Here is a 23,967-nt window from a genome sequence, read left to right as displayed (position 1 = left end):
GGATCTGGAGAAGGGGGGTCCCGCGGGGCGGGGTCTGGAGAATGGGGATACCGCAGGGGGGGGTCCCGTGGGGTGGGGTCTGGAGAAGGGGGGTCCCGTGGGGGGATCCCGTGGGTGGGGTCTGGAGAAGGGGGATACCGCATGGGGGGGTCCCGTGGGGCGGGGTCTGGAGAAGGGGGGTCCCGCGGGGCGGGGTCTGGAGAAGGGGGGTCCCGTGGGGGGGATCCCGTGGGTGGGGTCTGGAGAAGGGGGGTCCCGCGGGGCGGGGTCGCTGCCCTAGGGGCTGGAACTAGGGGTTCCGGGGGCTGCCGCACCCCTCGCTCCCAGGGCTCAGTGGGTCCGGCGGGGGGAGGGGGCGGGATCGGGCCCCCCCCCCCCCCCGCCTGTGCATGGAGCCGCCCTGCCTCTCCCCCCGGCTAATTTTAGTTTACTCCCGTCGCCAGGCAGATCCCGGCCTCGGATTGGCCTCCCCGGAGCGAGCCCCGCCCCGCGGTGACGTCACTGGGGCTGGCGGTGCCGGCCGGGTGGGAGCTGCGGCCGCTCTCGGGCTCGGCTCGAGGCAGAGCGGGGCGCGCGGTAAGGGCCGGGCGGGGCCGCGTGGGGCCGTGTGCGCGGGCTGCGCGGGCTGCGCGCGTGTGTGTGTGGACAGTGTGTGTGCGGGGGAGTGCGCGTGTGTGTACAGTGTGTGGGGGGAGTGTGCGCGTGTATGTGTGTGTGTGCGCGGGGAGTTTACGTGTGTGTGTGTGCACAGTGTGTGTGTGTGTGCATTGTGTGTGGGGGAGTGCACGCGTGCGTGTGTGCACAGTGTCTGTGTGTACTGTGGGGGGGAGTGCACGCGTGTGTGTTGGGGGAGTACAGTGTGTGTGTGTGTGCACAGTGTGTGCATAGTGTGTGTGTGTGTGCGCACAGTGTGTGTGTGCACGCGTGTGGGGAGTGCACGCGTGTGTGTGCGTACAGTGCGTGTGTGCACGCGTGTGGGGGAGTGCACGCGTGTGTGTGTGCACAGTGCGTGTGTGCACGCGTGTGGGGGAGTGCACGCGTGTGTGTGCGCACAGTGTGTGTGTGCACGCGTGTGGGGGAGTGCACGCGTGTGTGTGCGCACAGTGTGTGTGTGCACGCGTGTGGGGGAGTGCACGCGTGTGTGTGCGCACAGTGTGTGTGTGCACGCGTGTGGGGGAGTGCACAGTGTGTGTGTACACTGTGTGGGGGAGTGCACACGTGTGTGTGCACAATATGTGTGCGTGTGCACAGTGTGTGTGGGGGGAGTGCGTGTGTGTGTGTGCATTGTGTGGGGGGGGAGTGCATGCGTGCACAGTGTGTGTGCATGTGCACAGTGTGTGTGGGGGGGAGTGCATGCGTGCACAGTGTGTGTGCACGCTTGGGGTCTTCGGTGTGTGTGTTTGTGTGGGGTGCATGTGTGTGTACATGTATGCGCACAGTGTGTATGTACAGGGTGTGCGTATGTGTGCACAGTGTCTGTGCAGGTGTCTGTGTGTGCAGGGATCTCTGTATGTGTGTGCTTACATGCTTGTGTGTGCAGCGGTCTCTGTGCCCGGATCCATGTGTGCGTGTGCAGGGATGTGTGTGTGCATGGATCTGTGTGTGTGCGCATGTGTGGACGGAGAGCTCTGTGTTTGTGCACGTGATCTGTGTATGTGTGTGCATGCACACCCATGGGGGAACTGTGCGCATGTCCCACTCCCTGTGTCTGGGTGTGTGCCCAGCTCTGCGTGTGCCCTGCTGTGCCCCTCTGCACCTTCCTGCTGGCCAGGGTGTTGTGCGATGCAGGGCCTGGCCTGGCAGGATCCAGGCGGCCGGGGGCCCCCATTGGCAGGCGTGGTTCTGTGGGGCAGGGATAGTGCCTGGCCAGGGCCCTGGGGAATAGGCTGGACTGGGCCCCAGGGCGCGGGAAGGGGCGGGAGGGCCTTGTTGGCCAGGCTGCTGCGGGGGGATCTTTGCCAGAACTGGGAATGGGCGACCGGGGACGGGTCACTTGACGATTTCCTGTTCGGTTCATTCCCCCTGGAGCACCTGGCACTGGCCACTGTCGGCAGACAGGACACTGGGCTGGATGGACCTTTAATCTGATCTGCACCTTTACTCTGGGGCGCTCCCTAGAGCGTTTGCGCGGTGGGGGGCGGGACCGGGTGCAGGGCAGGGCTGGTGGGACCAGGGGCAGAGCTGGAGTGGCCAGGGGCAGGATTGGCAGGGCTGAGGACAGGGTGGAAGAGGCTGGGGGCAGGGCCCTGGCGACCCAGGGAGGCGGTAGGGTGAAGAGCCCCGTGCCCTGGCTGGCCATGGCCCCGGCCCCAATCTCTGCTACTGCAGTCTCCTACCCCCCTCGCCCCTCCCACCAGTGAGAGGGGCAATGGGCCTGGGGCTGGGCACACACCACACCGGGGGTCCTGCACCACCAGGACTCCTGGGGGTTTCCAAGAGGCTGAGCTCCTGGGCCCGGCCCCCCGGCCCCGCCCTCCCACCCCGGCTGATCCAGTCGTTGACCCCTCAGCTCTGCTGGTTCAGCTCGAGCTCCTGTCCAGGCCGGCACAGGTGGCCAGCTCTTCGGCTCTGATGCCACCACCTCATGCTGCTCCACACAGGCCCTGAGCGTGGTACCATCGAGCTGGTGCTCTGCGCAGGCCAGCTGGGGCGCTGCCCACTGCACCTCAGGGAAGGCGGCTGACAGCCCAGCGGGGAAGGATGATGCCTCTGGGTGAGGATGGGCCGAGCTGGAAGAAGAGAGCCCAGGACATCCGGGAGATCTACGAGTTCCGTGAGACCCTGGGCACGTGAGTCAGACCAGCCGCCCCACCCAGGGCACCAGCGGTGCCGCTGCCTGGCACTGTGCTGGGACCCGTCTCTATGCATCCCACGTCGCCCTGCCCATCCCGGCCTTGCAGCCCGTCTGCCATGGCAGGGTTTGTCACCCCAGTCCTTCCGGCCGGCAGTGCTGGGGGGGCAGGGCAGGGCGCCGGATGGGGGGAGCTCCCAGCAGGGGGCACTATGGGGGCAGGGCAGGGCACCGGATTGGGGGAGCTCCCAGCAGGGAGCGCTGTGGAGGAGCTGCCAGCGGAGCACTGTGGGGGCAGGGCAGGGCGCCGGATGGGGGGAGCTCCCAGCAGGGGGCACTATGGGGGCAGGGCAGGGCGCCGGATGGGGGGGAGCTCCCAGCAGGGAGCGCTGTGGAGGAGCTACCAGTGGGGCGTTGTGGGGGCGGGGCAGGGCACTGGCTGTGGGGGCAGCCCCCAGCAGGAGGCGCTGTGGGGGCGGGGTAGGGGGTGCTGTGGGGGGGAGCTGCCAGCAGGGGGTGCTGTGGGGGCGGGGCAGGGTGCTGGCTCTGGGGAGCTCCCAGCAGGGGGCGCTGTGGGGGTGGGGCAGGGGGTGCTGTCGGGGGAGCTCCCAACAGGGGGCGCTGTGGGGGCAGGGCAGGGTGCTGGCTCTGGGGAGCTCCCAGCAGGGGGCACTGTGGGGGTGGGGGCAGGGCGCTGGCTGTGGGGGGAGCGCCCAGCAGGGGGCGCTGTGGGGGCGGGTCAGGGCGCTGGCTGTGGGGGGAGCTCCCAGCAGGGGGCGCTGTGGGGGCAGGGCAGGGGCGGTTTTGGGGGGAGCTCCCAACTGCTCCAGCCCCGGCCTGTCCCAGTGGGGCACTGTGGGGAGCAGGGATGTCCCTGTGGGAGCTCTGGAGCCGTTGCTGTTTCTCCCCAGGTGGTGGCCCTGTGCCCCACCCCCCACCGTGCACACACACCCCGGTTGGCTCCAGTGGGGCTGTTGCTGGGGGGGACGGCACAGGCCGGGACGGGATGGAAACCTGCTGCCTCAAATATTAGCCCAAGGCTTGGCACTGCTGCGGGAGTGGTTGGGTCAATATTGGCAGAGCCCTTCGGTGTGCTGGTGGGGTGAGGCTGGGCTGGGGCTGGCCAGGCATCCAGCTGCGGGAGGCGGCAGGAGATCCCCTCCTGGGTGGGTACCAGCCATGTGCCCTCCTGGAGCCCACCCGGAGTGGCGCTGCCAGGCTCTGCCCTGCTTGGGCCCCCATCAGGCACTCAGCGGGGGCAGTCGTCTCTCTGCTGCGGGCAGGCCGGGCTCCCTGGCTTGGCATGGCACAGCTGGTTTGGGGACTCAGCCCATGGAGCTGGGCGCCAGCCCATGGGGTCTGCAGGTTGGTGCTGCAGGAGCGCTGAGGCTGGCTAAAGCTCTTACGCTGGATTAATGTGTTAATTACAGGCAGGATTAGGGCTAGTGCCTGGTCCACGCGTACCGGGCTGCTGCCTCTGGGCACTGGCCTGACTCGGGCTGTGCCCCTGCTCAGGAGTGGGGCCCGGAGCCCAGCTCCCTAGGCCCCAAGACCAGGCCTGGCCTCCCTCACTTCCCCCCACGCCCCGACCCTAAACACATCCTCCCCGTGGGCACGTCCGTTCCATGTAACCCTTCGGGGACTCTCTCGCACACCCGCTTTATTCCTGGGGAGATCCATGCAAAGCCTGCGTGGAAACCCCTCCGCTCTGAGAGCCCTCCGGTCGCTCCGTCCTGCCAGGGCCCTCCAGCACTGCCTCCCGGTGCCCACGCTCCCTGCCCCTGCAGCCCTCGGCTCCTGCTCTGTTCCAGTGGGCCCCAACGCTCAGCCAGCTTTCCTTTCCCTGGCCCCGCTCCCTGCCGGCCGCCTGGGAGAGCTGGTCTCCTTCAGCCTGGCCAGGCCTTTTAGCAGATCCCTTGCATGGCCAGGGCTGAGCCATTGCATGTTCACAGTAGCTTTGTCCTGGAGCTGCTCCCGGAGCCGCCCCATGGCCCTGTCAGCAAGTGCCGGAGGCCAGGCCCCGGGCCGGAGTGCTTCAGAGAGTTCATGGAATCAGCCTTCATAAGCTCTACACAGATCCCCCAAAGCCTCCCCCCTCCCCTCAACAAATGGAGCAGGGCCCCCAGTACCCCAGGGAAGCCCCCCCCCCCATTGGGTTACCTCCACCTAAGAGGCCCAGTGATCACACTGGTGGGCAGTGTCGGTCCGTGCACACATCTCCCGGCTGATTGGGGGGTGGGGGGGTATGGGGCAGAGTTCATGGGCCCCAGGACTTGTGGCTGCCTGCGGCAGCCATGAGCAATGTGAGCCCTGCAGGCAGGCTGTTAGCCCCACAGCTCCCCACCACCCCCAGGCTGGTCCCCGGCTCCTCCCCAGCTGCCTCTGTCCTGACGCTGTGACTGTGGGTCTGGTGCCATCACCTCGCAGGGCTGTGCCCAGGCCGAGCTCTGCCCAGTGGCACTCAGCACCGATGGAGCGTCCCGCTGAGAGAAGCCAGCAAGCCCGACCGAGGGCCACTGGGGCCGGCCTTAGCGGTTGGCATCTGAGTCCTCTGGGTTCAGCCCCACAACTTCCATACCCAGAACACAGCAAAGGAGTGTCCCGAAATATCCTGCCGTCAGGGTCCCACAGACGGTCCACAACGGCTCGGGCTGCTAGCAGAACGAGGGGCTCCCAGAACTCTTCTCCCCGCCCCCGCTTGCTTGCGGCCAGCTGGGCGTTGTGTAGGGTGTGGGTGTTGCCGTCTCCCCCACTCAAACGACTGCCACTCCTGGGGGAGGGGGCGGCTCTCAGAGGCACATGGGCACAGGTGGCCGGGGGGTGCAGTCAGTTGCATGTAGGTCCTACTCCCCCTCGGGCCAGAGCCAGCTCCCTGGCACATGTCCCCGGGCAGCTCTCCCCGCCAGCCCGAGCCCCGGTTGGCGAACCCCTCAGAGCCCACGCTCGGCCTGCAGGGCTTGCCTTGCTCCAGCCCTGGTGAGCATCTGCTTCGCCCTCCTGGCTGCCAGGCGTAGGTCTGCTCCCCGTGGGCTGGGCACAGAGCCAGCGACATGGCTGCTGGGCAGGGGGGCTCCTACCAAAACCCTGTCTGCTGTGCTGCCCCGGAGTCTCAGCTCCACCCCCCCACCCCTGCCCATGGCAGTGCCCCTCCCTGACAGAGAGCAGGAGTCACAGCGACCCCCCTGAAAGCCTGCTTCCCCCCAACCCCCTCCCTCCTGCCTGTGCCCCCCCCGTCCCCGCTGCCTTTAGCTGGGCAGGATGCTCCCCACCAGGCCCCTGCTGAGTGCACCGGGCCTTGGGCCCTAGTTGTCATGGCATCTGCTCCCTGCGCTGGGTGAGCTGGCTCCCGCTGCCCCACACGTCGGGCTCTGCCCTGAGCTACTGTGGGGGGGCGGGGAGGGGGTGTGAGCTGCTGGCTCCCTGGCTCCCCCTGCCCCACACGTCGTCGGGCTCTGCCCTGAGCTACTGCGGGGGGCAGGGAAGGGGGTGCCCTGGGGGGAGGGGTGTGAGCCGCTGGCTCCCGCTGCCCCACCCATCGGGCTCTGCCCTGAGCTACTGTGGGGGGCGGGGAGGGGGTGTGAGCCACTGGCTCCCCCTGCCCCACACGTCAGGCTCTGCCCTGAGCTACTGCCGGGGGCGGGGAGGGGGTGCCCTGGGGGGAGGGGGTGTGAGCCGCTGGCTCCCCAGGCTCTACCCCCTCCAGCATGAGCTGGGTCTGCACTTCCAAGGCCCTTCGCCGTCGATCCCCACGCGACCCACCTCTCACTGGCTGCTGACCTGACTCCTGCCTCTGACCAGCCACCAGGCCAGCCTCCCTCGCCCTCCAACCAGCCCCTTTGTTCTTTCTCCCCTGCTGCCCCTCCCCGCAAACATCTCCAAAGCCACCTCATTGTCCACCCGCACAGCCCTCCTTCAACTGCTCCCGCTCCTCGCTGCAACGCCACGAGACACGAAACACGTGGCCAGGTCTCGGCTGCTGGTGCTGGGCTCACCGCCCGTCACGCCGACCAGTGGGGCGAGGGCAGGCCCCTGGTCTGCACTGGGGGAATGACTCGGTCTGCACTGGCAGGGTCCCCTCTGTATAATCCCCAACTCCCCTCGCACAGGGCTGGTCTGCAGGCCTCTGGGGAGCCAGGAGCTGGATCAACGTACACACTGACTTCTCCCCTGAGCTGGCGTGGGGCAGTGCAGGGATCCTAGGGGCTGGGGTTTGAAAGATGGGGCAGTGCAGGATTGTCAGGGCTGGGGTTTCTGTGGGAGGGCAGTGTGGGGCTCCCAGGGGACTGGGGTTACAGGCGCCACAGTATTAAATAAACCGTTTCGCTTCCTGGCCTCTCCGGAAACCTGGGCCCTGGCGGCCTCTGCCTTTTCCTGTTTACAGCCCAAGCGAGCACGTCGAAAGCTAGCTGGCCATGGGTCAGCGGCCGGCGGGCTGGAGCCGGGGCAGGAGGGCAGCCCACTCAGCAGCGCTCCAGCAGGGGTGCAGGGTACCAGCCCCTTGCCAAGTCATCCGAAGCTCCAGTCTCTCCAGACGGACTGTGCGTGAGCACCAGCCCTGGCGGGGCAGAGCCTGGAATTCCTGCTAAATCCCCCCCACCTGAGCACCGGAGCAGCCCTGCGCCGTCCTGGGCACCAGCCCATCACCTGGGCCTCCGGGTGCCGTCTCCTCCTGCCAGCCCTCCTCCCGCATTGGCCCAGCGGCCTGGCTTTGTGCCCTGGAGTGCCCCGTTCCTGGCGAGGAGGAGCGGGGGGGGGAGCCTCTCCAGGGCCCAGTGGGGGCTGGGGTGGGGTGAGCCCAGTACAGTTGGTTTCCATGCGCTCTCTGGCTGGGCCTTTCCCAGCTGCCAGGGGCGGCTCCGATCCGCCCTTATCTCGTGCCTGGTTCCTGGGCTGGATCAGGATGTTCTTGTGCAAACAGCCGCCCAGCCAAGCCGCGTGGCGTCAGCTCGGGCAGCTCGCCTGGCTCCTGGCTCGGGCCCAGACACCTGCTACTGCTGCTTCTGAACCTGGCAGGAGAGCTCGCTGCCGGGCCCATGGCGGGGGGCAGGCGCAAGAGCTCCTCTTGACTGGGATAAGTCTCCCAACACCGTGTGTGGTGCGGCTGGCTCTGGGGGGGAACGTGGGGGCTGTGTATACAGGGACCCCTCTCCTGGTGCCAAGGTGCGGCTGGCTCTGGGGGGGAACGTGGGGGCTGTGTATACAGGGACCCCTCTCCTGGTGCCAAGGTGCGGCTGGCTCTGGGGGGGAACGTGGGGGCTGTGTATACAGGGACCCCTCTCCTGGTGCCAAGGTGCGGCTGGCTCGGGGGGGAACGTGGGGACTGGTTATCCAGGTACTTCTGGCCCAGGGCTGGCTCAGGGCGCTAGCGCTGGGTGTGACCTGCCTGGGGAGAGCAGTGAGGGTGGAAGGGGATGAATGATCTGGGCTGGGGGTCAGGGCTGGCTCCTTGGAGGCAGCCTGCGGGGGGATGCGCTTGGTGGCCCCTGGGGCAGAGTGGGGGGCAAGGACGCAGTGCTGCCTGGCCCCCCGTGACTCGCTAGCATCCTGCTAGCCAGTCATGGAGCCCAGCCGGCCCAGGCCTGGGCTGTCCCCACCTCTGGCACGGCAGTGGGAGGAGACTCAGAGCTTGGCATCTCCGAGGGCCGGGCTCCTACCCCTGCTGTTTTCGGGGGAGCGGCCGGCCAGGGCCCAGAGCTGGTTCTGCTCCCAGATGGGCCCTTGGCAACAGCCCCGTGTCCCGACCCTGCCGCAGAGGGAGGGGGAAGCCCTGAGCCCTGTGCAGGGCCAGGCCCGGGTGTGACCCCGGCGCCCCAGCTCGGGCAGCACGTCTCTGCCTCCCCCTCCCCCCAGCCCTCATTCTCGGCTAGAAATAGCTGGGGTTTCCGGCTGTTACCATGCCAACCGCAGCCAGCTGTGCTTCTCACGCCTGGGCTGCTCCTGGCTCCCCCCCAGAGCACCCCCTGGCGGCTCAGCCCTGCCCCTCGGGGGCTCGCCCCAGCTCACCCCCCTCTCTCCCCAGGGGAGCCTTCTCCGAGGTGGTGCTCGCTGAGGAGAAGACGAGCCGGAAGCTGGTGGCCATTAAGTGCATTGCCAAGAAGGCCCTGGAGGGGAAGGAGACCAGCCTGGAGAACGAGATCGCCGTCCTGCACAAGTAGGTGCTGCCGCTACGGGCAGCGTGACTGCCGGGCTCTGCATGCGCCCGTGGGTGCAGGGCTGGCCTGGCTCACCCCCAGTGAGTGTGCGCCTTTGTGAGTGACCGTCCCTCCCGCAGCCGGGCAGCTCCGGCTCTGCACCAGCCCTGCCTCCTGCCCCGCTGCTTGTGCCAGGCGGGGCCAGAGTCTCCTCTGGCGGGTCGCTCACAGAGCTCTGCCACAGCCAGACATCTGGGCCACTTATCAGAGTCTTTCTAAAAATAACCCCGGGCGGGAGCCTCGTGATGTCCCTACCGCACCTGAGCCAGCTGTGTCCCGGGACTCCTGGGCAAGCTGCCCGCCTGGCCAAGGCCCAGCTGCCACACCCCTAATCCCCCCGCTGTTGGGCTGGGGAGGGCAGCGGGCGACCCTCTGGCAGCAGGTTCGAGTGGGGCCTGGAGCTGCTCTGGAGGCTGGCGCGGCTGGGCCCAGGGCCGGCAGGAGGAGTGGGGGGTGTCTGCTGCATGGTGCGAGCCTGGGCTGCCTGGGCTGGGCCGCCCCCAGGTAGGCCTGGCAGCCTACAGAGCTGCGTTAGCTTGGGCCCCTCTGGGTCCCAGGAGCTGGGGCAGGACAGTCCTGGCCATGTGCCCTCCTGCTCCCGCGCCCGGCACCATGGGCCGGGCTGGGGAGCTTCTGCCCCAGGGCATTCCTGCGGGGCAGGCCGCTGCCTCAGGTGGTGGGGTGCAGAGCGAGACCGAGCAGAGAGCAAAGGTGACCCCTGCGCCCCATCTCTGGTCCATGGGAGGAGACCTGTGGTGCCCAGGCGTTACCCCCTGGCTGCCTGTGGCCCAGGATGCAGCTGGGGGACTGGCTGGGCTGCAGGACCTGGGGCCGGGCTGCGCTGTCTGCCCGGCCTCACGTGGGCTGTGAGGGCTGAAGCCTCTGTCCGTGGAGGAGCGAACAGCACCCCAGAGCAGGGCCTGGTGTCTGCGAGGGCTGGCTCCTTCATCACTTCCCCTGCAGCCCCCGTCTCGCCCGCGGCCCCCCGTCTCCAGCACCCCCATCAGCAGGCTCCCTGTCTCCCGCACAGCACCCTAATCTCCAGCCTACCCACCTCCAGCCCCTCATCTCCTCCACGACCCCCCGCATGGTCTCCCCGTCTCGCCCGCGGCCCCCCGTCTCCAGCACCCCCATCAGCAGGCTCCCTGTCTCCCGCACAGCACCCTAATCTCCAGCCTACCCACCTCCAGCCCCTCATCTCCACGACCCCCCGCATGGTCTCCCCGTCTCGCCCGCGGCCCCCCGTCTCCAGCACCCCCATCAGCAGGCTCCCTGTCTCCCGCACAGCACCCTAATCTCCAGCCTACCCACCTCCAGCCCCTCATCTCCTCCACGACCCCCCCGCATGGTCTCCCCGTCTTGCCCGCGGCCCCCTTGTCTCCAGCCTACCCATCTCCAGCCCCCCATCTCCACCGTGGCCCCATTTCCAGCTCCCCTATGGCCCCCCATCTCCTTCACAGCCCCCCTGTCTCCAGCCTACTCATCTCCAGCCCCCCATCTCACCCACAGCCCCCCGTCTTCAGCACCCCCTGCAGCCCTCCTATCTACAGCTCCCCATCTTCAGCCCCCCCATCTTCCCCACAGCGTCCCTGTCTCCAGCCCCCCGTCTCATAAGCTGCCCCCCCATCTTTCTTTCAGGATCAAGCACCCCAACATTGTGGCTTTGGATGACATTTACGAGAGTGGGGGTCACCTCTATCTCATCATGCAGCTGTGAGTGGGGGAAGGGGGCTCCCTGGCTGGCAGAGCGGGGAGGGGATGCACTTGTGTTGGTGCTGGAGACAGCTGTGGTGGGGGCTAGTCCATGACACACGCACGTCCCACGGCCGGGGCGGGGGCTAGTTCCTGACACACGCATGTCCCACGGCTGGGGCGGGGGCTAGTCCCTGACATACATGTCCCACAGCTGGGGCGGGGGCTTAGTCCCTGACATACACGTCCCACGGCTGGGGCGGGGGCTAGTCCCTGACATACACGTCCCACGGCCGGGGCGGGGGCTAGTCCCTGACATACAGGTCCCACGGCTGGGGCTGGGGCGGGGGCTAGTCCCTGACACACGCACGTCCCACGGCTGGGGTGGGGCTTAGTCCCTGACACACGCACGTCCCACGGCCGGGGCGGGGCCTAGTCCCTGACATACAGGTCCCACGGCTGGGGTGGGGGCTAGTCCCTGACACACGCACGTCCCACGGTGGGGCGGGGGCTGACCCGAAGCTCTCCCCGCCACCCGCAGCGTCTCAGGCGGGGAGCTCTTTGATCGGATTGTGGAGAAGGGGTTCTACACGGAGCGGGACGCCAGCCAGCTGATCCGGCAGATCCTGGATGCCGTGCGGTACCTGCACGACATGGGCATTGTGCACCGGGACCTGAAGGTGAGCCAGCGTCTGCCCGCATGGCACAGCTAAACGCAAGCGGTTGAGTCGCCAAAGCATTGCTGGCAAGTGCCTGCACCAGGTCTGCCAAGGCGTCACCAAAGGCCTGTCCCGGAGCCTGTGGGGGGGAGGCTGAGCCGCAGGTCAGGGCTGATGTGCCTTCCACACCCGGCAGCAGCTCTGCCTCCCTCCCCCGGGGCGGGCACAGCGGGGTCTCCCCAGTCTCTGTGTGGGTTGTGAGGCTCGTGTTCCAGCTGCGTGGGCCGTGCCGCTGCGCGGTGCCTGGGGGCGGCTGCTGTGTCCTGCAGGGAGGGGTCTGCGAGTGCCTGGCCCTGCTGGCAGCTGGCTGCGTTGTTGGCCCCACACTCGCTCGGCAGTGCGGGTGCGAAGGGCGGCCCAAAGGGCTGGGGAGGGGAGCCGGCTGGCAGGGTGGGGAGCCGGCTGGCAGGCCGGGAGCTCCCGGGACGAGGGATCTGTTTGCAGGTGCTGTGTCCCAGCTGCCCAATGGAACAGGCCAGGGGCTGCTGCCGGAGAGTTTTATGACGGTTGCCTGTAGTGGTTTCCAGACAGCACAAGGGCGTGTGGAGCTGCCTTCACAGCGATCCGGGGCCCGTCTCGTCAGTCTGGACTTTCTGAAATACCCTGGCTTGCGTTTGTCCCGGGGTGCCCTGCAGGGCGTGTTGGTTTCTCTGCAGACACCAGAGGTGCCAGCCATGGGCAAGCAGCAGCCGATTCGTCTCCCAGGGGCGGGCCGGGCTCAGCACTCACGAGGCTGGTTTGGGCCCCAAGTGGCGCAGGGAGCTGCGCCGGTCGAGAAGGTTGCCCAGCGCTCCTGATTTCCGTGGCGTGTAACTTTGCCAGGCTGCTCCTATCCCAGCCCCTTCCCAGGTCACGGGGCTGCCTCCAGCAGAACGGCCCAGCCGCTCCCGAGAATGAGCTGCGGGCAACAGGTGCCTCGCGCAGCCTCGTGCTCTGGGGCCAAGGGGGCTCTGCCCATCTTGGGAGCCCGGCCCAAGTGTGCTGTGTTCTGAGCCGCAGAAGAGTTCTGGTCTCGCGAGCTCAGCGAGACGGCGAGTGTCTGCGAAATTCCCCAAAGCTCCCATTTGCACTGCGCATGCTCCAGCCCCTCCCACGCCCTCCCTGTGCCTCTTCCCCGACCCCAGAGCGCCCGAGTGCCCAGTGCTGGGTGGAGGGTCTGAGCAGGACGGCCCCTGCCATATTTCTCTGCAGCCCGGGCCCGGGCCCTACACTGCTGGCCTGGAGACTCAGCGCCCCCTGCTGGAGCCTGGGCAGGCTGACTCGACTGCCACGGTGGGAGGCATGGGGAGGGGAGGAGATTGGAGGGCTAGGAGCAAGGCTAATGGGGGACAGAAGGCTGGTAGGGATGGGAACAAATGGGCAGGCGGGGATTGTGGCAGGGGCCCAGGGCAGGAGGTGAGGTCATGGGGCAGGAACTGCGGGGGGGGCGGCTGGGATCGTGGCAGGGGCAGGAGGTGAGGCCATGGGGCAGGGCCAGGGCACGGGGGGCGGCTGAGATCGTGGTAAGGCCAGGACGTGAGGGCAGGCAGGAAATGTGCTGTGTGGGGCACACAGGACAGGCCCTGTCACGCTTGGGGAAGGATGTGGGGGGAAGGGCGGGGCCTGGGCTGGGGTGGGCTGTGGGGCTGGAGCCACCCAGGCCCTGGCTGACCCCCTGGCTCGGTGCAGCCCGAGAACCTGCTCTATTACAGCCCGGACCCGGACTCCAAGATCATGATCAGCGACTTCGGCCTGTCGAAGATCGAGGGCTCTGGCAGCGTCATGTCCACGGCCTGCGGGACCCCTGGCTACGTGGGTGAGTGACGGCGGGGGGCAGGGAGCCTGCCCCACCTGCGCTTTCCTGGGGAGGGGGGGGGTTCTGCCCTGCGTTGGGGTTCCCTGTCAGGGGAGGGGGTTCTGCTCCGTGTTGGGGTTCCCTGTCGCGGGAGGGGGTTCTGCCTTGCGTTGGGGTTCCCTGTCACGGGAGGGGGTTCTGCCCTGTGTCGGGGTTCCCTGTCGGGGGAGGCGGTTCTGCCCCGCGTTGGGGTTCTGTGTCGGGGGGGGTTCTACCCTGCGTGGGGTTCCCTGTCACGGGAGGGGGTTCTGCCCTGCGTTGGGGTTCCCTGTTGGGGGGGGCCGTCGTGTAATTAACTCTTTCGAAGGAGACCAAGCCCCATCCTCACGGCTGCCCCCCTCTCCCGCAGCCCCAGAGGTGCTGGCGCAGAAGCCCTACAGCAAGGCTGTGGATTGCTGGTCCATTGGTGTCATCGCCTACATCCTGTAGGTACTGCGGGGCTGGGGGGGGCGGGGGGGCGCAGGGATCTGGGGATCCCCCTGGACTGGGTGGGTACATGCCCTGGATCCCTCCTGTGATTCCCCCCCCAGGCTGTGCAGTTACCCCCGTCTCTCACTCCCCCTCCCCTCCCCCCCGACTGTGCTGGTCCCCCCCATCTCTCACTTCCTCCCCCCCAGCAGTGATCTCTCTCTCTCCCCCCACAGGCTGTGTGGTTACCCCCCCTTCTACGACGAGAATGATGCAAAGCTCTTTGAGCAGATCTTGCGGGCCGAGTACGAATTCGACTCGCCCTACTGGGACGACATCTCTGAGTCAGGTGCGCAGGGCTTGGGTGCTGCTTCCCCCACGGGCTCCAGGGACGCCCAGTGTGTGTGGGCAGGGGCCGGCCTGGCCCGCGGCGACGTGGGGGGGCTGTGGGGAGGCTGGGCAGGGGCCAGCCTGGCCAGTGGTGACGTGGGGGGGCTGTGGGGAGGAAGGGCAAGGGCCGGCGGTTGCCATGATGGGTCTTTATTCTATCTGGTTCTAGCCAAAGATTTCATCCAGCACTTAATGGAGAAGGATTCCAGCAAGCGCTTCACATGTGAGCAGGCCCTGCAGCATCCCTGGTAAGGGGCCCATCCTGTGTCCCCCCCGGGGGGTCCCCTTTGACAAACTACCCCACCCGAGGGCGTCCCTGGAGTGGGGCAGGGACTGTTCCTCCACAGCCAGGGGCTTGGCCACTGCCGGGTCGTTCTGCCCCCAGCCTTGCCCGTTCAGCAGTGGGGGGGGGGAGCTGCCAGGATCGTGTCTGCCTGGGCACCAACCCCCCGTCTGTGCCCGTCTCAGGATCGCCGGAGACACTGCGCTGGACAAGAACATCCACCAGTCTGTCAGTGAACAGATCCAAAAGAACTTCGCCAAGAGCAAGTGGAAAGTGAGTGTCTTGTCCCCCTGCCTCACCCAGCGACCCACAGCTACGCCACCCCAACCCTGGCAGCTTCCGCCAGCCCTGGCCTCTGCCAGCAGGGGGCGCTGTGGGGGAGCTCTGGGTGCTCCCAGCAGGGGGCGCTGGCTGTGTGGGGGGGAGCTCTGGGTGCTCCCAGCAGGGGGCGCTGGCTGTGTGGGGGGGAGCTCTGGGTGCTCCCAGCAGGGGGTGCTGTGGGGAGGGGGGGCGGGGTGCTGGCTGTGGGGAGGGGGGGAGCTCTGGGTGCTCCCAGCAGGGGGCGCTGTGGGGAGGGGGGGGCGGGGCGCTGGCTGTGGGGGGGGGGGAGCTCTGGGTGCTCCCAGCAGGGGGCACTGTGGGGGGGGCAGGGCGCTGGCTGTGGGGGGGGGAGCTCTGGGTGCTCCCAGCAGGGGGTGCTGTGGGGAGGGGGGGGGCGGGGCGCTGGCTGTGGGGGGGGAGCTCTGGGTGCTCCCAGCAGGGGGTGCTGTGGGGAGGAGGGGTGTGGGTGCTGGCTGTGGGGGGGGGGGGGAGAGTTCTGGGTGCTCCCAGCAGGGGGCGCTGTGGCAGCACTTGCTGGGTCCTACCAAATTCATCCTCCATTTTGGTCAATTTCAGCCATAGGATTTTAAACATTGTAAATTTCATGATTTCAGCTCTTTAAATCTGAAATGTCGGGTGCTGTAATTGTGGGCTCCTGACCCACACCGGAGTCGTGGAGGGGGCTGCGGTATTGCCACCCCTACGTCTGTGCCGCTGCCTGCGGGGCTGGGTGCTCTCTGGACACTCAGCTCCGCAGACAGCGCAGAACTAAGCGTGGCAATACCTCAGTCCCCCTAAAATAACCTTGTGACCCCCCCTGCAATTCCCTTTTGGGTCAGGACCCCCAGTGTGAGAAAGGCGGGTCTCCCCTGTGAAATCCGGACTGGAGGGGTAGACGCACACCAAAGACCAGTTTTCACGCTCTGTGACGTGCTTTTCATGGCCATGGATTTAGTAGGGCCCTACTCCCGTTCCTTTGGTGCCCTGGGGCTGGCGCCGTTCGGGGCACCCGTTCACACTGCCCCTCTGTCCTGGTGCAGCAAGCGTTCAATGCCACCGCCGTGGTGAGACACATGAGGAAGCTGCAGCTTGGGACCAGCCAGGAAGGACCCGGGCAAACCACTCCAACCAGCCCCTGCGACCTGCTGGAGGCTGGCGCCAGCAACGGTGAGTCGCCAGGCCAGGGACACTGAATTGGGTGGGCCCGTTGGCTAGGGCTCGATCCCCCTGTCCATATTCCCCGTGCCAGGCGGAGCCGAGTCCCCAGGCAGGAACGCTGCGTCTGACAGCCTCTTCTCTCCCGGCAGGGTCAGACTCCAGGGGCTGTGACAGGTCGCTGGGGCCCAGCTCTCACCGCCCCCCCCAGGACTGACGGCACCCAGCATGGCCCTACCTCGCCAGCACTGCCCCACGGGGGCCCTGGCCTCGGGGACGACCTGCGCGGGGTGGGTGGCGCTGGCGTCTCATTGCGGTGGCTGCCATGCGCCAAGCCGGGCGACTGGACGCAGCCCTGGCAGGCCACAGCAGAGAGCTGGCCTGGGACTGAGACTCCGGCGGAGACAGCAACAGCAGCTGGCGCTTGGGGCATGGCCGCCCCCCTGCAGGGTCCAGGCTAGGAACCCAGCATTTCCCCTGGGGCAGAGCCAGGGCCCAGCCTCCCTGGGGGCCACGCCTGGGCTAGGCACACTGATCCCCCATGCTGGGGCTTGCATGTACTTGCTCACGCCACTTCAGCCCCCTTCCCTCCCTCCCTCCGCTCCACAGAAGGGAGCTCAGGTATCAGGGGAGCTGGGGCTAGCGCTCTGGCCAGACCCCCAGCAAGGGGCCCTGAGCAGGCCACATGCCTAGCTCCACTGCGGGGGGTAGGGCTTGGTGCAGCCAAGCTGCAGGGTGACTGGCTGGGGCTGGGCTCTGCCTTGGAACAAGGGGCCGGTTCACCTAGCTGCAGCCCCCACTTCTAGCCCCCGCTCCTGCCCCCCACACCCATGTCCCCGGCCCCTCCCCGCATGGTCAAGCAGAATTTCCACGCAAGGCTGTTTCTACGTTGACGCTTGTATTAAAGGAAAGCAGCGAATGCAGCCCGGCGGCTTTGCTCACTGGGGGCCTGGCCAGGGGGCTGAATCCCCCCCCCGCCCCCATCCACTCGCGCTGTGGCCGGGCCAAGGCAAGGCTCTTCTGGGTCAGTGCCCCAGGCCCCCCAGCCTGTGACATGGGGGGGGGGTGACCCAAGGGGGAGGGTGAATGAGTGCACATGGGAACCCTCGGCAGACCCCGCAAGGCAGGCTGGCAGTGTGCGCCTCCCAGTGCCAGGCCCTCCAGCTCTGGGAAGCGCACCAGGGTTACGGCCATAAGGAAGGGCCCAAGCCCGGCTCGCGTGGGCTCTCCCCCACGCTCAAGCCACGCTGTGTTCGTCAAAGGTCGGCAGCTGCGCCACACCGGCTTCCTCAGTGGGTGGCTGTGCTGAGCCAAGCTGGGCGGGTCCTGGGCCTTTCGCCCTGGTGGGTGCCATATCACTGCTCCAGCCTGGCCTATAAACATGCACTGAGCCACCCTCCCCCCGTTTCACCTCCAGCTGTTCTGGATGTTGATAGTCTACGTTACGGACTGGTCCATACACCCAGCCCCCAGCCGGGCACAGCCCTGGAGAGAGGCTGTAACTGGGCCCCCCCTGCTCTGTTATCTCCCCTCCCCCAGCAGCACAGCTCAGTGCCCAGCTCCCTGTGGGGAGGGGCCGGGGCTGGTGCAGCACTTTTCCCCATGGGGCCGCTTCTGGCTGGCCCCACGCTGGCATTTGCCAGTCTGGGCACAAGGGGCTGGAGCTGCTTCTGTGCACAGAGTCCCTGTGGCCCCAGGCGAAGCCAAGTCCTGCCCCCCTGCTTCCAGGGCAGCGGTGGGTCTGCAATGGGCCGGAGAAGCCACTGTTGGGGCTGGGCCCCCCTTCATGCCGACGCTTGTGCCAGGGTTCTGCCGGAACGTCTTTAAATCAGCACAGAAGAGAACCTGCGAGACAGGGAGAGATGGGGAGCTTGGGGGTGGAGAGGGCGCGCCCAGACGTGGGAAGGGGGATCTGACCTTGTGGGCTGCCCCTCTCTGCAGGCCAGGCCTGTGTCTGCGGGGGGGGCCCTCTGGGGACATGGTCTGGGCACTACTCACCGCCTGCGCCCAGCCTGCGTAGGGCCCCCAGAGCTGCCGGAAAAAGTCTCCTGAGAAGAGAAAATTCCAGTGAAGGGGGGGAGCAGCCCCTGGGCCACATGGCCTCCCTACACCCTCTCCTTGCTGAGCTGCTCCCCAGGGAGGAGCCCAGCACGACAACCCCCCCTCCCCGCCGGCACTCACCGAGCTCACTGTGCACGCGCATCGTCACGCTCCGGGCACCTGAGCCCAGCTCCAGGCTGTAGTCCCGCCGGGCGATCTGCCACACGTGGGTGTCCACGGGCACGGCCTCTGCCTTGTCCAGTGCCATCAGGCACACGCAGTCTGCCACCTGCCCCAAGGGGGGGAGGGGGGTCAGGCCCCAGCCATCAGCGCCCCCCACCCCCACTTGCCCCCTCCCCCAGCCATCAGAGCCCCCCACCCCACCATCAGTGCCCCTCACCTGTCCCCCACCCTGCCATCAGCGCCCCTCACCTGCCCCTCTCCCCCAGCGCCCCTCACCTGCCCCCCACCCTGCCATCAGCACCCTCATCCATCAGCACCCCCTCCTGACCCCCACCCTGCCATCAGCACACCCCCACATGCCCCCCCACCCCCAGCCTGCTACATTGAGCTGCTCCTGCCATTCACATCCCCTGTGCCCCAGCCCGTTGCAGGATGGGGCCCTGTTCCCGGGCCGCCACGCGAGGGCTGAGGTGAAAGGAGCCAGGTGCCTGCGCCGAGCCCCTGGGGGCCCAGCACTCACCTTGGCCCCCACGCCAGGCAGGGCGCACAGCAGCCTCCTGGCCTCTGGGTACGGGGTGCTGCGCAGCTGGTGCAACCCCTCGGCCCCAAACTGCCTCAGCACGGCCTGGGCGCTCTGGCTCACAAACTTCGCCCGGTAGCCAAAGCCCAGAGCCCGGAGCCGTCGCTCAGCATCAGCCCCTGCACCAGAACAGCAGGTCAGCCATGGGGCGGGGGCTGGGCTGCCGGTGGGGGCAGGGGCTGGGCTGACGGGTGGGGGGACAGACACCGGGGAGGTGGTACAAGGGGGTCGGAGCTGAGCTGCTGGCCCGGAGGCGGGTACAAGGAGGCGGCTGTGGGGCTACCAGCCAGTGTGGGAGGGCAGGAGGGGGCGGGCGCGGGGTTGCCAGCTGGCGTTGGGGGGCAGACGCAGGGCTGCCAGCCGGTGTGGGGGGGCAGGCGTGGGGTTGCCAGCTGGCGTTGGGGGGCAGACGCAGGGCTGCCAGCCGGTGGGGGGGGGGGGCAGGTGGGGGTGGGCGTGGGGCTGCCAGCCGGCGGGGGGGGCAGATGCGGGGCTGCCAGCCGGTGGGGGGGGGGAGGGGCAGGACATACTCACCAGCTAGGGCCTGCAGCGAGGGGAAGGCGTGGTACGGCTCCCCATCCAGCCGGCAGAGGTGGCGCCCAAAGGCCCGGCAGAGGCGCTCAATCATGCCCGTGATGCGCGCCAGGTGGTTGTTGGAGGTGCAGAGGAAGGAGAAGAGACACTCGACGGGATCCTGGCGCAGCACGCGGACGCCTGCAGGCCAGAGGGCAGCCTCAGACAGGGAAGGTGCTGCCTGGCCTCCACATGGCAATGCCACGCAAAGCCCCCATAGCCACCACCCCTCCCCGGGGCCGGCACCAAATACCCCAGCAGGACTCAGGCCCCCACAGCCTGGGCAGGCCCCAGCCCAGCTCCTCGCGCCGGGCAGGAGCCAAGGTCCGCCCCAGTCACAGGACCAGCATTCAGCAGGGCACGGCACAGCCGGGGCTCCACACGCCCCAGACCGTCCGCCACCTCCTCCCTCGGCCTCTGGCCTTTACAAAGACCGGCTGAGCCAAGAGATGCGACTGTGTGCCGCACCAGACCCTGCGCCCCGGCCCGCTGAGCACCCCAACCCTGCACAGGGCCCCGGAGCAGAGGAAGGGTCTCTCAGCACCGCCCCTCCAAGAGCTCCCCCCTTGCAATGGGCCCAAGCGGCAGGGTGTCTGGTACACTGCTCGGGTAGCACGTGGCGCAACAGGGCCAGGGACTCGCCTCTGTCAGCGGGTACGCTACACTGACAGGGCATGCCTGGGCGGGCTGACAACGTCCACCTCTGCAGAGCACATGCTAACAGATCGTCTTGGCCCTACCGCTCCAAGCCGGGGGACAGGAGACAGAGGCAGGGACTTGCCAAGTAGCAGCAGTTGAGACTGGAATCCAGCTCTCAGCCCTGTGCCCAGCAGGCTCCTACGGGACTCGGGGGAAATGCATGAGCTGGGTTATCTGTGCGAGATGTGATGCCCGTTTGTTTCCCCCCCGACTACTCCGAGACCCCTGCTGCCCTGAGTGAGCCAAGGCAGCCAGACACCCAGGGCAGTCAGCACTGGGGTCGGGGAGGCACACGGCTGCCCACAGCAATGCTAACTCACTGTGACACGCACCAAGGGACAGGAATGAAGACGGTGCCAGAACTGCAGTGGGGAGCTGGTGCTTCCAAACAGCTGATGCCCCACAACTACAGAAGATTATGAGTGAAATTGATCAGAAGGAAAAACGTAGACAGAAAAAAATTAACAAATTGGAAGTTCTTCAAGAAGAGTTAATCAGACGGCCAAAATGCCACGATTCTACAAGTGAGAAAGGACAACTTTGTTAGGAGGCCTGTTCAGTGGTGAAGTGAAGGCAGCAATTAGAAATTAAAAAACCTATATATAACAAATGGGAAAAAGAGGAAACAGATGGCAATTTATATCAATTTTAAGTTATGAAATGTAGAAAATTAATAAGGGAAAAATCCATGGCTGGCAAGAATAAGGAGTTTTTGAGTATATTACGAATAAAAGAAAGAACAATAGTATAAACCTGGCTAGACAGAGATGGTATAATTGGTAATGATGCGGGAAAGGCAGAAGTGTTCATTAAATATAACTGTTCTGTGTTTGGAAAGAAGCATATCATGTCACATGAGGATGATGAAGTACTTTCCAGTCCATTAGCAATTTAGGAGGTTGTTAAACAACATCTACTAGGGACAAATGTTTAAATCAGCAAGTCTAGAAAACTGGCTCTCAAGAGTCGTAAGAGAGCTGACTGAGGAGATCTCTGGGCTACTGATGTTACTTTTAAATAAATCTTGGACTAGCTGGGAAATTCCAGAAGACAAGACGAGTGCTAAGGGCAGGTCAATATTCAAAAAGGGCAAGTGGGATATCACCTGACATCAACCCCGGGGCAAAATAAAGAAAAGTTGATACGGGATTCAACTAACAAGGAATGAAAGGGTGAATATGATCAATGCCAGCCCACGGTGTTTGGGGCACATGGCACATGGCATTCTTTTAGGAGCTTCCATGTTTAGCCGATAAATGTAACTGTTGTAAGGCGTTTGCCTCACTGCTGCAGAGCTGTCTCCTTCAAATATTTGTCCGGTACTATCTCAACACGGTACCTGTTGCCTGGGGTAAGCCCTGGCTAACTGCCAGCTCTCCCAGAGCAGGCGTCAATGGGGGACCACCATCGAATGGGGGTGTTTCTAGTGGGCTTCCCCGGGAGTCAGCGTGAGCCTGACGCTGTTCAGCATTCCCATTGCTCCCCGGGCAGGAAATCTGCAATCCCGGCTGACCGCGGACTGAGGGAGGGTAAATCTGCGGAGCCGGGCAGGCGTGCGGCTCGCTAGGCCCCTTCCCACAAAACGTGCGTTAGCTCAGCCTGGCAAGTTGGACATTGCGGGCCAAGGAACGCTGGCCCCCCACAGAGGGGGGACAGTGTGCTGGGAAGCAGGGAGACTGGAAAGGATCAAGACCTATGGGATTGGGTCCTGCAGGCAAGAAAGGCCCCCCTGGAGCTTAGGCCTGGCCTTACCACCTGGGAAACTGACCCAGAGCCCACCAGGTATAAATAAATTAATGGAGATATCCCATCTCCTAGAACTGGAAGGGACCTTGAAAGGTCACTGAGTCCAGGCCCCTGCCTTCACTAGCAGGATCAAGTACTGATTTTGCCCCAGATCCCCAAGTGGCCCCCTCAAGGATTGAACTCACAACCCTGGCTTTAGTAGGCCAATGCTCAAACCACTGAGCTGTCCACGTTACCAGGGCCCTGCTCCTGGGCGCCACTCAGACAGAGCCCCTGGGCTGGGGTGGTGCAGCAGTGTGACATGGTAGAAGCAGGTGGTGAGGAATGGTGCCGAGGCCCTGCTGGAGGGGCAGCACCCTGACACCCCCTCCTAGGAAAAGCCCACTCAGCCTTGGGCACCAAGAGCAGAGCAGAACAGCTGGGAAGAGCCACGAACCAATCAGGAGCCAGCAGGCATGTGGCAAGGGCTGGCCTGCTTCCCCCGGCGGGGGCTAGGCCAATGGCTCAGCCAGCCCCATTATGAGTGACTTTCACCCAGAGGGCACGGCCGAGCTGCCACGCACAGGCCAGGCAGCAGAGAAGAGGAACTGCCCTTGCCCATTGGCCATGGCATCGCTCAGGGCTCGGAGAGCAGGAGCTCTGCTGGACGAGCAGCCCCGGCCCAGATGCAGCTTGGTCAATGGAAGAAGGCTCCTGTCCCCACGCCCATGTGAGCCCTCGGCGCAAGGTAGCCTGTGTCTGCACGCCAGGGTCAGCGCGCTGGAGCTCTGCCCCTCCAGCCCCCACAGCGAAAAGCACTGGCCAGAAGAAAGTCCCATTGAGACATTGCTCCTGTCCCAGTTTGCTGCCAGGTGACCCATGACATACGCATGATCCCCCCAGCTCAGCCCTCTGCTCCGGCTGCCCGGCACCAATGTACCTGGGAAACTGGCAGCCACTTTCTGGAAGTGCGGGTCCACAGCACCCCAGGCCTGGTACAGCCCGGCCAGGCCTACGTCCAGCTGGAAGTAGTCATGGAGGATCTGCTGGGCTTCACCCAAAGCCTCCATGGCAGGGGCCTCAGGGTGCAGGCTCCCTGCTACGCCTCTTCCCCTGGGCTGCAGCTCCTGCCCCGTGGCCTTTGTGCGGCTGCCTTCCTCCTCCTCCTCCTCCTCCTCGTGAACCGTGTACCAGAGCTGCTCCTCCGTCTGCCTGAGCGTCCACACCCGGCCCGCCAGGACCCCGGTCCAGTGCCCGGGGCTGCGCTCCCTCCAGCTGACACACACACGGGCCAGTCAGCGCCAGGGGGTGGCTGCCCGGCACTGCTGTGCTCCTGGCCCACCAAGGGGCCTGGATCCTCCGGCCCAGGGCCCCAGGGGCCCCCCAACTGCCCCAAGGGCTTTGCCCACGTGGGGCAGCTCCCGGGGCAGGCACGTGCTGGAGAGACGCGAGGCCCCGCTGGCAGGACCCCAGTGCAGGGGCTGGGGCGCCGGGGGGCCAGGGCCGGGGTCTCGGGGCTGACTCCCCCGCGGAGCTGGGCGCGGTCTGCACGGGGGAGAGGGGGTGGACCTCCAGGGCCCTGCTCCCTCCCCCACCCACCCCTCGCTGCGCCCCGGACCCCTCCCCCAACCACCCCACCCACCGGGGCCCCGGACCCCTCCCCCAACCACCCCGCCCCACTCCACCCCCTCCCTCGCTGCGCCCCGGACCCCGCCCCCAACCACCCCGCCCCACTCCACCCACCGGGGCCCCGGACCCCGCCCCCAACCACCCCGCCCCACTCCACCCACCGGGGCCCCGGACCCCTCCCCCAACCACCCCGCCCCACTCCACCCCCTCCCTCGCTGCGCCCCCGGACCCCTCCCCCAACCGCCCCGCCCCACTCCACCCCCTCCCTCGCTGGGCCCCGGACCCCTCCCCCAACCACCCCGCCCCACTCCACCCCCTCCCTCGCTGGGCCCCGGACCCCTCCCCCAACCGCCCCCTCGCTGCGCCCCCCGGGGCCCCGGACCCCTCCCTCATCTCTGCTCCCTCGCTGCGCCCCACCCCCCAGAGCCCCTCCCCCATCTCCGCCCCGCCCCCCGGGGCCCGGACCCCCCGCTGACCGGAAGGCCTGGCCGCAGCGCAGCACCAGCTCCAGCCGCAGCTCCGAGCGCGGGCAGGGCAGGTGGCCCCAGAGCGCCGGGCCCCCGCAGCGCTTCATGCCGCGCGCCCGGGCCCCGCTCTAGGCCGCCGCCGGCGCCTCTATGGTCTCAGCCCCGCCCCCCCAGCGCCGGGGACGTGCCCCGCCCCTTCGCACTGCCCAGGCCCCGCCCCCAGCGATCCCGCTCCGCCCCTTCGCACTGCCCAGGCCCCGCCCCCAGCGATCCCGCTCCGCCCCTTC

At 66.8% G+C, this 23,967-nt stretch overlaps 2 protein-coding genes across 10 annotated transcripts; one reads left to right on the top strand and one right to left on the bottom strand.

Annotated features, from left to right (window-relative positions):
• Window positions 1–423: 423 nt before the first annotated feature.
• Window positions 424–16,707, top strand: CAMK1 (calcium/calmodulin dependent protein kinase I). 2 transcript variants are annotated; one of them, XM_005295999.5, is made up of 12 exons: window positions 424–576; window positions 2,601–2,789; window positions 8,811–8,942; window positions 10,621–10,695; window positions 11,216–11,354; window positions 13,062–13,188; window positions 13,577–13,652; window positions 13,872–13,984; window positions 14,195–14,273; window positions 14,494–14,581; window positions 15,670–15,796; window positions 15,937–16,707. In XM_005295999.5, exons 2-12 carry the CDS (start codon window positions 2,701–2,703, stop codon window positions 15,999–16,001), a joined length of 1,110 nt encoding a protein of 369 aa, XP_005296056.1. In that variant the 5' UTR covers window positions 424–576; window positions 2,601–2,700; the 3' UTR covers window positions 16,002–16,707. The 2 variants fall into 2 exon arrangements, with proteins under 2 accessions (XP_005296056.1, XP_042700165.1); XM_042844231.2 differs by lacking the exons at window positions 424–576; window positions 2,601–2,789; window positions 8,811–8,942 and adding an exon at window positions 9,355–9,486.
• Window positions 16,666–23,874, bottom strand: OGG1 (8-oxoguanine DNA glycosylase). Of its 8 annotated transcripts, XM_005296033.5 has the most exons (7): window positions 23,690–23,866; window positions 22,525–22,859; window positions 19,122–19,301; window positions 18,528–18,706; window positions 17,966–18,113; window positions 17,783–17,832; window positions 16,666–17,629 (listed from the first exon to the last, which is right to left on the bottom strand). In XM_005296033.5, the coding sequence occupies exons 1-7, from the start codon at window positions 23,785–23,787 to the stop codon at window positions 17,333–17,335; spliced, it is 1,287 nt and encodes a 428-aa protein (XP_005296090.3). In that variant the 5' UTR covers window positions 23,788–23,866; the 3' UTR covers window positions 16,666–17,332. The 8 variants fall into 8 exon arrangements, 7 of the variants coding, with proteins under 7 accessions (XP_005296090.3, XP_065408920.1, XP_065408921.1 ...); XM_065552848.1 differs by having other exon boundaries at window positions 16,666–17,832; window positions 23,690–23,869; XM_065552852.1 differs by lacking the exon at window positions 17,966–18,113 and having other exon boundaries at window positions 17,394–17,629; window positions 23,690–23,870.
• Window positions 23,875–23,967: the final 93 nt, after the last annotated feature.

This window comes from Chrysemys picta, chromosome 7 (genome assembly GCF_011386835.1).
Source record: "Chrysemys picta bellii isolate R12L10 chromosome 7, ASM1138683v2, whole genome shotgun sequence".
NCBI classification, from domain to species: Eukaryota; Metazoa; Chordata; order Testudines; family Emydidae; genus Chrysemys; species Chrysemys picta.
Note: the sequence above shows the minus strand (reverse complement) of the source record. Positions and strands in the feature narration are given on the sequence as shown.

What these genes read in the sequence shown, in the direction of transcription:
- CAMK1 (XM_005295999.5), top strand. Translation starts at nt 2,701, where the DNA reads ATGATGCCTCTGGGTGAGGATGGGCCGAGCTGGAAGAAGAGAGCCCAG. An exon ending in TTCCGTGAGACCCTGGGCAC is followed by an intron (nt 2,790 to 8,810) that starts GTGAGTCAGACC and finishes CTCTCTCCCCAG; the next exon opens with GGGAGCCTTCTCCGAGGTGG. An exon ending in CTCTATCTCATCATGCAGCT is followed by an intron (nt 10,696 to 11,215) that starts GTGAGTGGGGGA and finishes CGCCACCCGCAG; the next exon opens with CGTCTCAGGCGGGGAGCTCT.
- OGG1 (XM_065552848.1), bottom strand. Translation starts at nt 23,787, where the DNA reads ATGAAGCGCTGCGGGGGCCCGGCGCTCTGGGGCCACCTGCCCTGCCCG. An exon ending in TGCCTGGCGTGGGGGCCAAG is followed by an intron (nt 18,114 to 18,527) that starts GTGAGTGCTGGG and finishes CCCTTGGGGCAG; the next exon opens with GTGGCAGACTGCGTGTGCCT. An exon ending in GCGCGTGCACAGTGAGCTCG is followed by an intron (nt 17,833 to 17,965) that starts GTGAGTGCCGGC and finishes TTCTCTTCTCAG; the next exon opens with GAGACTTTTTCCGGCAGCTC.